Raw genomic sequence first — 12,982 nt, forward strand, 5'->3', positions numbered from 1 at the left:
GCCTTTTCGAGGCTAACCCAGACCCGGTCTCCTTCTCGTAGTATTTGGAGTATTGTCGAAGCCTATGTCCAAAATCATATCAAAATCACTGACAGATCCAAAAGAAGTCAATTGGAAACCTTGTTGCTCTCCGAAGACTCCTGTGTGTGGCTGTCCAAGCGGTAAATGGTTTGGTTCTATGGTTCCCGACATTTCAAACATGGAGATATCGGTTGGCCTCGTTTGAGAATGGGATGTAGGCGCAGACATTTGCTGCATGTTGTCGTTGAGGAAAATTTGATTTTCTGATAATGTCTGCGACGTCAAAAAGTTCGAGATAGAAACTTGGTCTGAGTGGCTCCACGGGGAATTTCCACTTTGCATGACGACCTCGGCATTGCCGACTGGTGAAGTTGAGTTCATATGCCTCACAATGTGGACTCGCGAACAGGATTCCTGCAAACATCAGACAATCAATCCAGCCTTAAATAGAAATATCCAAGACGTACTTCAAGTAGCTTTTGATCGTTAATGTGAGCGCCATAATCAAGCTCTCGGTGCACCTTCATAGCGTCTTCAATCGCCGCATGAACCTTATCCGTGTCATCAGAGTCTGGGTAAAGAATGCAATAGACGAGAAGAATTGATGTGGCGCAGAAGAGAAAGTGGGAGGTTGTCTGTGTCTGTGTCAATATCACTCGGTAAGAACAAGAAGGCTTCTACTCACCCAGAAAGCGGCATTGTACTTGCATTCATCTGCGCCCACATTGGTCGCAAGAGACACCATTGCAAGGGCATTGTCAACGCATGCTCTGATACGACCAGAGCAGGAGCTCGAGGACGGCGTACTCGGCGTCTGATCGAGAAATTCTCGGAGCAGGTAGCCTCGGTATATCATCATCTTGTTGAAAAGAAACGCAGCCTGCGTGGTTCGTTGCTGCCTCCGCAACACCCACGAAACTTCGTAGAACTCTTGATCCCCGCCCTTTTCCTGTTCTTGCCGGGGATGAAAGAAATCAGGGGTATCTCGGAGCCAATCATCAATTTCTCGTTCCAGCTCGGTCACAATTTGCTCTTGAGACTCTGGCGTGTGGACTGCTCCGAGGTAAAGTCTGGAAATGGCGAGCCCAAGTATCTTGGTCAGTCTGCATGGAAGAGTTAGAAAAGCCATATGGCTTACTAGCTTGAGTACACTGGCCTGGCATGAGCAACAACTCCTGTGATTAACCGTTTCTCAGTCGTTGAAAGGTAGCATTCGACGGCGGGGTTTACAACGTGCGGATATGACATGTTAACATCCAAATCATGTATCGCCATCGGTCTACCGAGAATGGCAGCGAGGTATCTATAGCGAGGGAATTCCATGCTCAGCTACTTCTCGAGTCTTCAGGGAGGGAGAAATAATACTCACCGATCAATCATAAACATAGCCCAAAAAAGGCATCGCCTGAAGTGACCTTCGATGGGATCACACAGTTTCTGTTCCCGGTGGATATCTACCATTTGGCTTAGTCTTACAGCGCAGCCTAGTGACATCCAGGCGCTGTTGAAGCGACCAGATCCCACTTCAAATTGACACTGGAAGCTGGTCAGCCGAGTCTGTGACAAGTGTGGAAACGCACGAACCTTCAGCATGACGGCTTGAATGTGTCTCATGGAAGGAGGAAATTGACCTTGAGTCTTTGCGAGCCTTGTTTCAGCAGCCTGTAGAAACTTGTATCTATCTAAAAGTTAGCGAATGCTGTTCTAGTGATTCTCAAGGTCAATTAACGCACGACTTCTGTCTCCAAGGCGGCAATGGTTCGTTCTTCCAGGATGATATACATAAGCATCTTACTTTCGATTAACATCTATACTGCCGTACGTGTTGAGGAAGAAACTTTACCCAGTGGCCATGACCGAAAGCAACACTGCCATCCGGTCGTGGTCTTTTGTGACTGATTGATCGTCGGCATATACCTTTTCGAATGTGTCTACGACTTCACGACGAGAGACATATCGATATGTTACGGAAGCATGATCGAAGAAACAATCGACGTACCCCTGAGTGATGGTCTTTGGCGGAAGGGAGAAGATTGAGGGATCGTTCGAATCCAAGAGATCTTGTTCTCTGTTGAATAGACTTCGGGGGAGACCTTGGCCGACTTTGGCAAGATGGTCCGAGACGCGGCGAAGAAAGCCATGAGCACTGGCATCCCCTTCCGAGGCCAACCGGGCAGGGGTTGGTGGAATCGACTGGCTATTCTCAGTGTGCGGATCTTGGTTTTCTTCTTCGGTCCTTTGAGAAGAATTGCTGGCATTGGATGACTTGGCAGCGGTTCTGGAGGATGTTCTTGCTTTACCGGCTGTGACGCGGCCTCGCCGTTGCTATTTGCCTTATCAGTGTTTGTAGGGTCAGTCCTCTCCGTTTGGCCCCTATTACCGAATTCAACCTCTGGACACGATTGTATGACGAGACGTAAGTACAGTCTGGTGTGAACAACGCAGTGATTAGCTTTGAAGCAGAGTGGAAGACTCGTGTTCGAGCTGCACCTATTTCAGAACTCAGGCAACGGCCGCAAGGCTCGCGACCATCGCATTTAGACTTCCTTTTCTTGCAGGCACTTTGAAGGCTGTCAGAAACAGGAAGGATAGGCGGAGCAGACTGGGAAAACGGGAAACCAACTCGCAAGCCCTGCAGCATTGTTAACATCTTGCCGGAAAGAAGAGCTGTGTGACTAAGGTCAGGTACTGACCGAGTGACGTATTTCTTTTTGGTGGTTGAGGTTGAGACTGGAGTAGATTGATGTTCATCCTCCATTATGCTTGTCTACTGCATAGAAGATGCAGAACTGTCTCTTACTTCAATCGGTTCACGATGCGTTTGTCATCGGCGACAGTGAAGGGGCAAGATCAACGATCGAAGATGAGGAGAGACGTCTCCCCGCATTTGCAGCGCGGCGGCCGGGAATTTAATCGCTGAGCTTGCCCCACTGCATGGGTTCCTGCTTCAGCCGGGGCGTGTTTACGATCGCCGTAGGCCCGAGACGCTGTAAGATGAGATAGTGGTTCGAAACACTGAACGGTCCAGTTTCTGCATGTTTAGCCAAGATGAAATATTGCACATCTTGCTTAACCCGATATAAAATGAGAAGATAGTCTTTACATTCTACCAGTCTTCCTTCTGAATGGCAAAGTATGCACGCCTCGATTGTCAAGCCCGCTATGTTGAACCTAGAACGCGCCAAAAGCCCTGTCGCTCCAGCAAAGCAGTGCAATTCTACGCCCTACCAGACGACCCGAGCACCTCGACCATCAAGCGTTCGACACCTTTTGCATACTCCTCAACTCCCTGGACTTGCAGTGTCGTAAGTTCCACCATGGAACAGTTTTCCTCCAAGTACTTGTGATAACCATTGCGCACGTTGCGGTTCTGGTTCACCTTGACCATTCCCTTAGCCATGCCCACCTTGACCATTTCGTCTGACAGCGGGTGCGTGCCGTGCAAAACCAGCGGCGTCGCCTCCCCAAGAGCTTCATGAATCTTTTCTAACCTACGACACGACTGTTAGCCAGAAACCAGCGAGCACCGGAGCATTGGTTGTGAGCTTACCTATCAAGCTGCCAATGTTTCTCTGCGCCTCCAGGGGGATACGGTCCGTGGACGTTGCCAAAGCTGGGCGCAAGGAAATGAACCCCCGTCTGCTTGACAAATTCGGCGGCGCGACCCGGATCCGTCCATACGCTCTCGAGGTCGACGGTCGGAAGCCCGTCTTCTCCGCCCTCCATCCTTCCTAGCTCCGCCTCAACGGTCATGTTCTTTTCGCGAGCTCTATCCACGACAGACTTGACGTATCGAATGTTTTCCTCCTCTTCGAACATAGAACCATCGACCATTATTGAATCAAAGGCACATTCCAATGCCATATCGGCGTCGCTCGGCTTTAAACAGTGATCGAGGTGGACCGCAATTGGCACCGATGCAGCATGGGCTGCTTCAGCGGCGAATTTGATGAAGGCAGGCCCTTGGAAATGCATCGACCAGGGGAAGAACTGGATTAGAGCCGGAGAGCGACATCTTTCAGCGGCCTTGATCACGGCTAGAACACCTTCAGTGTTGTACCTGGTCATAAATTAATTCTATATTGAAGACCACCTGAGTGTTGGTAGATACATACACACAGAAGCCTCCGACGCCATAGCCTCCTTTTTTGGCGTTATGAATGATTTGCCAAGTTCTGTTTCCTTCTGGGTATGCCATTGTAGAGGAACGTTCGAATCCGAGTTGTCTTGTGAGATACTTCTTGCTCCCCCCGAGCTCTTGGCAGATATTCACGCCTTCTCAATTAACATCATTTAAAATTTTCAGCAACACTCGATGTTATACGAAACTGTTCCTTCGCGGTTGTGGACCTATGGCGTCGGAGATCCCATGTTGTTGTCAAGGGGGAAATTTCCGACGTTCTCAAATTGACTTACTAATTCCGACGGCGACTATGTGTGGCCACAAATATTCCGACGGAAATCCCGGCACCCGCATAAAGTACCTGGTGTCGGAATTCGCAATTGGAAGAAAAAGTAGGATATATCAATATCCTATGTGTTGGAGCTTGGCAAAAGAAGAAGGATCATAAACATTACTGCCCTCCTTGAGAGTTCAGGTAAAACAATGTATCTGGATTAAATGCCGTACGTGTTAGCTGGATCGGTGGATGAGCAGCACAAAAAGAGGCATTTCTCCTAGGTTTAGGTTCACTAGCGATAACCAAAGGTGTTTTGTAAGACTGTGGCTCGATATAATGGTACTCAATGTTAAGCTGGGCTTTTCATTGATATTCTTATTGACGCCGAATAAGAAGAGTGAACTCATAACTCCTGCCTGTCCGTGTTGAGGCTCTACCCAGTCACCATTATGCGAGATTACTTGACCGCCGAGTCGGCCCAAATGGCGATGTGAGTCCCTTTGATACTGGCGAAGTAGTACGGATTAGATATGAGAAGATTCACGATAATTCCGTACAACAGGCCATTTGCCCCTTACTGGCAAATAATGGCATGTCAGGCATTGACTCTTGCGCGCTGCTGATTTCCGACCCGAACGAGGAAGTCATCGGGGGCCCTTATTCCGCATCCAATCATGCCTAACTTCCATATCCGATGCCAGTCGCTCCCCAAGACCGAGAAGGCCTAAGCCATCTCCTACGACGGGTAGTTCCTCCATATCAAGAAGCTCCGCTGGATGCGAGTCAAAAGCCTTCTTGACCTTGTACGTCGGCTGTGGGCTCGTAATGAGCAACTTGAGAGAAGCTCGCCCGTCATAGTCGTCCTCCACAAGCTCTACCAGTGCCAAAACGACAGCATCCATGCCTTGCATGAATCTCTGCTCATAAAGACTGATCCCGTCTATTATACAGAACACATTTGAGTTACCAGGCAGCCGTCGAATAAGCCAGGTGAAGATATCGCATAAGAATTCGATGTCGTCCCGCTCGAGATCCTCAACAGAGTACTCCGAATCATATTGAAAAGGATAAAGGCCGCTCTGGAACAGCAATTGGGAAATCAAAGACCGAATCATGGCCGAGCCACCATGGTAGACGTCCCCGGCAAGATGTCGCCCGCAAAAGAATACAAGACTGATGCTGGTACCACCTGGCCTCCTCAGCATGTGCGTCAGGAGCGTACATACCACTGAAAATGAAGTGATATCGTACGGCGGTTCGAGATTGTCGTGTACCAACAGCTTTGACGACCCTTGAAACGACATCCAACTGCTGAACAGACGATTTTCGAGAAGTTGCTGCGCCTTCCCGTTGTCCCCATGCATTATGAATCCAGAGTTCTCGACTACATCCCGCATATCTTCGTCATCTATTCGAGGTATTCGCAAATATGATGTGATTTCTCGAGGTGGCCCTAACAATGGTGTGACGGGCGATGGTGACGGAGAAGGGACTCTCGAGTGCGGGCCCACGTTCACAATATCTTGAATCACTATTAGCCACTTTTTTCAACTATTTCGACAACAAACGTACTCTGTCGATCGCTTAATAGGCTTAAAACGATATTCTTCAAGTCGGCTAAACCCTCATTGCAACGCAGACTGTTTTCAACCAGCTGCTCTAAAGATGTACTTGACACATGCTGCTGGTATATCATTCGAGCACTCTGATGCTTGAGATACTCACTGTCTACGCAAATAATTAGTCTTGGTTGTTCAGCATCAGCTGTGGGTCTTTTGGGCATACCGTTGGTTACGCGATGTGCAAATGATCTCTGCGATTGCTTTTCTAGAGACGCGCAGCAAGCTTTGACGTCATTGAGATTCTGAACAAGCAGCTTTTTGTAATCTGATCCTGAGAAAGTTGCGTTCGCGGCTCTCACAACTATATAAACGAGTTAGGAAGTCCAGAGTTCCAAGGATTCGGACTGGGTGAGCCTTTGACCTCGACCTCTAACCAACACACACTATATGGTTATTGCTTACATTGATGACTTGTGTAAAATTCAATTGCGTTTTCCACAGATACTACTATCGCGCGAATCAAGTGTGTTGACGCCACGACAATGTTCTGGTCCTTTGGGTATGTGCGCATAGAGAAGTCGATCTCTTCGAATACTTCAGCTAGGTTCTCGAAGCTTGTTTGCATCTCTTCTCTGACTTCGGATGCTTTTTTGTAGGCCTTTAAAATTTGTTAGGTCCCTTGAAAATTACGGCGGCACAACTCATATCTTACTTACATCCAAGACTAGTTTGATAGCCCCAACAACGGGCTTCGCAATGTCTATCTCGGGGACCAGCCTCGCACCTTGTTGTAGAGTAGCAACGTGCTTATCCAAAACGCCTCGCATCTTAGCCCTAGCCCATCCAACGTGTTTATTGCCGTCGGAGAAGTCATAATGGTTTCGGGCGGATTTCAGTTGATCTTGTATGTCTTCCCATGTTGAAAACTGCCGTATAGCCCAACGCGTCTTTGAAATTGGACAAGGGGTATTCTCATTTTGAATCATCTCCATTGCCCGGGGAAGAATATCGCTCCAAAAGGACATGTCATTAGCATCACAAGCCACGGGTCGTGGCGAATGCTGATGACGTAGAAATGCCGCTGGTTGGTCCAAATGTCCACCAGGCCGAGGAACCAAGTCAACAATGTTATTCATTCTAGTCGAGGGCGGTGATAAAGCCACGTAACGTCCCTGTGACGATTCGAAAGGTGCTTTTCCCGTGTTGAAAGCCGGATGGTAGGACGGCAGTCTGTTATCGATAAAACTAATAGCGGGAGAGTCCTTTCTGAGTGGGGTTCGAACCGATGAACGATTGAAAGAGTTGTTACCATTCATGGTTGGCTAAAGTCATCTTGAGCTCCTGCAGAATGTGATCTCATCAAAGATCCGGTGTGCAGTCTGACAGTGCCACAAATATACATGCTCAGTGAGGCAACGCACTTCGAAGATTTCCTAATACCAGGAAAATGATCCGATATAAGTTATGCAGCTTCTGGCCAGGCCTGGATGGCAGCTTCAGTCAGCGCTTCGTGGTGGCTGTGTCAGGCTGTTGTGCACCCGAGTAAAGCGTGTGATTACAAATCATGCATTTGCTTGATGCTACTCGTACAAACCTAGGTAAGTCTTGGCAGAAACATGTGCTATGAATAGAACAATTCGGAAAGGGCTTGCATATATTGATTACATGCATTTATGTTGTGCACGCGTTCCTCTCGTTTACTGGCCCTCAATCGACTACCCCTCTCTGCGAATGCAAATCCTGACCTGTTTTCAGGTAAGCCTCATCGAGTCATAAAATGACACGAGATACGTGATAATCAAACTAGTGCATCATTGGAGGGTACATGAACCGTCAGTGGGTAATCAGGGGTTTCTGACTTAGCCCTCGCAGTTGTGGATGGGAGTAGACGGCGCCTTAGCCCTAAGCCGACGCAGCCTGGTCTGGGGAAGCATGGCTCTGGGACTCATTCGTGCGATTCCAGAACGACTAGCATTCATTAAATGGCTCACAAGCCCCAAGCGTAGGTGAAGCCAGATCAAAACTTTGCTTGGTGGGCCGCAAGGTGTTTGTTGTAGAGCAGGTGATCGATGAATCTGAACAGACCGCTATACTGTAGGAAGACCTGCGTTCACCATGAGAGAGGGCACACATACTGATGGCCCGCCGGCTTTAGATTGTATTTCTCCCAATTTTCCTGTTATGATTTTACTAGCTGACAACGAGGAAGCATCACACGATGAGGAACCCACACGCCCGGCGGAAGAAGAGCTACCAGACGCTGAGATGGCATCTCCCTCCGCCATGACAGACCCAAAAGCTGAAAACGCTTCTTTCTCTCCCATGGAAGACTCAAGGGAAGTCCGAGACCTCAAAGAGAGGCTTCAGGAGGTTGAATCAAAAGTTAGTCTCGTCGACATAATGTACGACCTTCACAAGTCGGCAACAGAAGGGATAATGCACAAGCAACATGATCCGTTCCTCGCCCGTGTGTTTTCTAGCCGGGACAGTTCTCGCTGGGGAAGATACTACGGAGAGTTGACATTTCTCAAAGATAGTGTGTTTTTTATGCAGAGGATTCGTGAATCATATCAGGCAATTCTCGAAATAGAGAAGGAGCGAGATGGAATCAGAGAAAACAGAAGAAAGAGGAGACAGAATGCCATTGAGTCCGAATCGGCAAGGCAGATCAGTACGAAAGCGTTTTTGAATGGAGAGCGCGCCAAGCTGAGCCAATCAGATTGGAACGACTTCATAATGGACACAGGATTTGAAGAGGCCATTCTTTATCCCATCGAAGTCGTCATTGGAGAAGCTGAACCGCGAATAATTCTGCAACTTCCTGGATTCAAAGATCACAAACCTCGCCCAGTTGAACGAACTCTACCTATTAACGAAGAAGAAGAAGAGACCACCAGAAATCAGGCATTGCCCGAGAGAATCAAGATATATTCCGCCCCATTGATGGTCATAATGTCACGGTTGACGAATGACTCCTACTGGACAAATGAATTGGGTGGCTCCATCGTGCTATTGCGCCCCTACCAAGACTTGTTCTACTATGAGGCACAACTGCGGCAGTGGCTGACTCGTCTGGAAAAAGACTTCGAGGGATTTGATGGGTCAATGGACGTCACAGAAACCTTTGACGGCGCGGCCAACACCAATCACATTACTGAAGTTTATGAAGCTCCGAAAAGCGGTGCTTCGGAAGGCTCCTTGTCTCGGCCAGCATCAATTCCTGACGAAAAACGCAGATCGGTAGATGCGGAGCATCTCGAACAGAGCGATATGTCTCATGTGTTTACTCCTCACGGAAATAACGATGAGGATTCTGGCGGCGAAGATGAGGACTCCGGGAGCAGCAGCAATGGCTCGGGTGACGAGGACGAGGACTCCAGTGCCCTTGAGGCGAAATTGGCAAATTCGATCACAGCATTGGTACATCTCCGCAGTCTCGTGGAATTTATGAATAATGAGATCAAGCCGAAACAGACGTACGTCGAAGGCCCTGTTTGCGGTAATGTAAGCTTTCATGACTTATGGCACCTCTTCAAACCCGGCACCGAGGTTATTGAGCAGGGGGGTAAGCAAGCCTTCGTCGTACTTCGGGTAGAGGTCCCAGTCCACAAGATCGAAGAGCCTTGGGGACGATGGAGCAAAAGCTTGGCGGACGATTCCGAAGGAGAGACCACCAAAGATCGATCTCACTTTACTCTCCATTGCGCATCTATCGACTTTGATGGGAAAAGCTTTGGCCCTGTTTCGAAAGCTTTCATCATCCCTCCATTTGGTGATCTGAAGCCAGTCAGGTCCCTTCTCATCTACCCCGTTCGATTTGAAGGACAAGAGACACGGCAAAGTCTCATTCGAAGGGGTCGACTTCTGTTAGAAGTAGCGGACTTCAAGGCCATGTACTACACAGGGGCCACTCTTGACAAGGGGGGTGAAATCGATAGCCAAGTGGTCGTTGACTTTAGCGAAGCGCTAGCAGATGAAGAGAGGTCCGCAGCTTGGAAGCCTACCATTGGTCCTGTGAACACTGCCCCAGAAGGTCGACGGGATGATGAATGCAGCGCATTATGCTGCCGGGGACACATAATACATGACGGATTCTCGACCGATCTGAAGATGACGACGGACTATATCGGAACACTGGTACCCGACGCCAGAGCTCGATCACTCATCTTATCGCCGAGGTCTCTAGAGGAAACGCTGGGCTCTATTGAGGAGCTTACGGAGACGGAGATTCTCATCATGACTTATAGAGTCTTTGGCTTTGTGCTCCGAAGTCGCAAATGGGGTAAGAGTCCATTTAATCACTTGAACTCGCAATATATCCGCCGCTTCCTTTGAGTTTGCTGACGTTCTGTTCATCGAATTAGCCCAGCTTGATTTGACTCTACTACGATATGAAAATTCTAGTGCGAGAGATCTTACTATAGATGCCTTCGAGCGACTCGAGTTGCCAGAGGGTCATCGGGAGCTAGTCCAATCTCTCGTTACACAGCACTTTCGCAACAGACATTCTTCATTCACGAAAGACACACAGACAGACTTGATTCAAGGAAAGGGTATGCATCTTCTTCTGCTTCCTTCCGAAACATTCACGTACAACTGTCACAGTATGTGCTGACGGTAGGGCTTATAGGCAAAGGATTGATTATGTTGTTGCATGGCGCTCCTGGCGTTGGCAAAACAACTACTGCGGGTGGGTAACAAAAAAGAAAGGATGGACACCAACATCTGAACATTCTTGCTAATAAAAATCTAGAGGGGGTTGCAGAGCTGTTCCGAAAACCCTTGTTCCAGATTACTTGTGGTTAGTAGCGATCCACCCATGTTAGAAGCCTTCAGTATGTCCATTCTGACAATGCATTCTCTTTCGATCAGGGGACTTAGGTACCACCGCCAAAGAAGTTGAAAAAGACCTTGAGAGAAGCTTTGCGCTAGCAAGTAGATGGGGTTGCATTCTGCTTCTTGATGAAGCAGACGTCTTCCTCGCTGCGCGTTCTAGAAATGATTTCGCTCGCAACGGCTTGGTTGCTGGTGGGTCCTTCCACAACATCAACTCATTATTGAAGTTGGCAAGCCCAAACCTAACTTAGCATCTTGAACGCAGTTTTCCTCCGGGTTCTTGAGTACTATACCGGCATTCTATTCCTCACCACTAATCGCATTGGGGACCTCGACGAAGCCTTCGCTTCGAGAATACAAATGAGTCTTCACTACCCGGAGCTTGACGAGCTGAAGACTCTGAAGGTGTTCAGACTTCATATTGATCTCATTGAACAGAGGTTCAAGAAACAAGGTCGAACGATCACGTTCGACATATCATCAATTGAAGACTTTGCCAGTCAGCATTACGCCGATCAACCATATAACCGATGGAATGGGCGGCAAATCCGCAATGCCTGCCATACTGCACTGGCACTTGCCGAGTTTGATGCTCAAAAGAATGGGTCAGAAATCAGCTTGGAGATTGACAAATCCGCCACTGTATCACTCCAGCTCAAGTACTTCAAGGTCGTCCAAAAAGCCTACCTCGACTTTGGCGAGTACTTGGCTGATATTCAGGGCACTGAAGGCGATGACAGAGCATTCCAGCAACGACTCCGTGCAAGGAAAAACACTCCCTTTGAGAAACAAAGCCTGTTCGACGCCCGACCAGGTCCCGGACAACGCCGACGGCCACACCACGCTAACAGCAGATTGTCGGACATGTCACCCTCCTTCAACACAAAGACTGAAGTATTTGACCATGACCAGCATCGCCACCAGAGACAATATTCTAGCACAGCTAGCTCACAAGCGCAAGGCTACGGGAACGCAGCTCCGTATAACCAAACCCCAGGTGGTAGCTTCAGAGATTATGGGAACTCACCGGCGCATGATCAACAGATGCACGGCCAACAGGCTCAGACGGATACTCGTTTCCAGATGGAGAGTCAGCAAGCTCCTCTGTACGAATCGCCGCAGGCTGGACTGCAGCCTGCACATTCTGGAGAGGCTCATCTACGCCCAAGTATGAGCCACGATGGTTCTCCTCTGCCCCATCGTCCCGCTCAGCCGCAGTCAATGCAGTATGGGTACAGCAGTGAGCTTCAGGCGGACGCAATGCGGATCACAACTCCAAGAGTACAGTCAGATCCCAGAGACATCCCTCATCCAGGCTACACGTACAGAGATGGAGCCCAGGGCGGCCTGAATAGAGTCCCTTACCAAGGAGGCAACATGCCTCAGACATAATCTTGGCACAAGGGGCAGCGTCACGACCAAGACTGTACGTGCTGTCGGGTGTCGTTTGTATTTGGATGTCAGCCTCCGGTTAAGAAGATTGTTTGCTATTTGCGGTATCGCGGACTTTTTTGGTTTTGACGAATTGATGAACCTTTTCTTATCTCGTTGAACTTTCATAGAACCAAATTGAACCACTCTCATCAACCGCACTGAGGCTTTTTCATCATGCAGTTCTTGCAGTAGCTAGTGCAAGCGGTTGAGACTTTAGCCGCCCCACATGAAGTCGAGAGTAGGACATCAAGGCTAAGTATGGGCCACAGTCTAGAACTCATACTCACTCAGAGGACCAACTTCGCCGTATGAAGGCCTGCCCACGCACTTTCTAGGGTCCCTTGTGGCAGATGAACTTTCCTGCGGTAAAAACAACACAAGCACGAATACAATAGATCCAGGTCTAATCAGAATATAAACGGTCTCATCAACCTCTGGCAAGCATCCGAGCTCTCGGCCGGCGTTCTAATAGGCGCCGCTCCGTGACAGGGAACTCTGCTGAACCAAAAGCGCCCTTGACGGACAATAAGGGGTACTTCAATATCGACAACATTGCCCGATTTCCTTTCACTCCACGCCAATCTGGCAAATGGAATTAGTACCACCAACGATTTCCCATTGGAATCATTCTGCTTACTTTCAATGGCTCCTAAATCTTGGACGATTAGACATCCAGGTTTCTAGCGTAGACAGAGCACGCGGGGCTTGGCTTCTCCTGTTCATCCTATT

At 48.7% G+C, this 12,982-nt stretch overlaps 4 protein-coding genes across 4 annotated transcripts; 1 reads left to right on the top strand and 3 right to left on the bottom strand.

The window, feature by feature from the left end:
• Positions 1-12: 12 nt before the first annotated feature.
• On the bottom strand, positions 13-2,779 carry CGGC5_v014213 (putative transcriptional regulatory protein; the record flags this gene model as incomplete). Its single annotated transcript, XM_066153056.1, has 12 exons — positions 13-435; positions 489-656; positions 707-1,124; positions 1,208-1,324; positions 1,391-1,557; positions 1,606-1,699; positions 1,755-1,811; positions 1,865-2,346; positions 2,402-2,448; positions 2,512-2,582; positions 2,645-2,653; positions 2,715-2,779. The coding sequence occupies 12 exons, from the start codon at positions 2,777-2,779 to the stop codon at positions 13-15; spliced, it is 2,118 nt and encodes a 705-aa protein (XP_066007785.1).
• Positions 2,780-3,238: 459 nt separating this feature from the next.
• CGGC5_v014214 (putative fructose-bisphosphate aldolase) lies at positions 3,239-4,219 on the bottom strand (the record flags this gene model as incomplete). Its single annotated transcript, XM_032023555.1, has 3 exons — positions 3,239-3,512; positions 3,572-4,081; positions 4,137-4,219. The coding sequence occupies 3 exons, from the start codon at positions 4,217-4,219 to the stop codon at positions 3,239-3,241; spliced, it is 867 nt and encodes a 288-aa protein (XP_031879736.1).
• Positions 4,220-5,065: 846 nt separating this feature from the next.
• Positions 5,066-6,810, bottom strand: CGGC5_v014215 (uncharacterized protein; the record flags this gene model as incomplete). Its single annotated transcript, XM_032023556.1, has 5 exons — positions 5,066-5,943; positions 5,994-6,149; positions 6,207-6,344; positions 6,446-6,641; positions 6,700-6,810. The coding sequence occupies 5 exons, from the start codon at positions 6,808-6,810 to the stop codon at positions 5,066-5,068; spliced, it is 1,479 nt and encodes a 492-aa protein (XP_031879735.1).
• Positions 6,811-8,098: 1,288 nt separating this feature from the next.
• CGGC5_v014216 (uncharacterized protein) lies at positions 8,099-12,211 on the top strand (the record flags this gene model as incomplete). Its single annotated transcript, XM_066153057.1, has 6 exons — positions 8,099-8,141; positions 8,193-10,265; positions 10,408-10,536; positions 10,614-10,673; positions 10,737-10,784; positions 11,085-12,211. 6 exons carry the CDS (start codon positions 8,099-8,101, stop codon positions 12,209-12,211), a joined length of 3,480 nt encoding a protein of 1,159 aa, XP_066007604.1.
• Positions 12,212-12,982: the final 771 nt, after the last annotated feature.

This window comes from Colletotrichum fructicola, assembly GCF_000319635.2.
Source record: "Colletotrichum fructicola Nara gc5 chromosome Unknown KSG_Nara_v1_contig08, whole genome shotgun sequence".
NCBI classification, from domain to species: domain Eukaryota; kingdom Fungi; phylum Ascomycota; class Sordariomycetes; order Glomerellales; family Glomerellaceae; genus Colletotrichum; species Colletotrichum fructicola.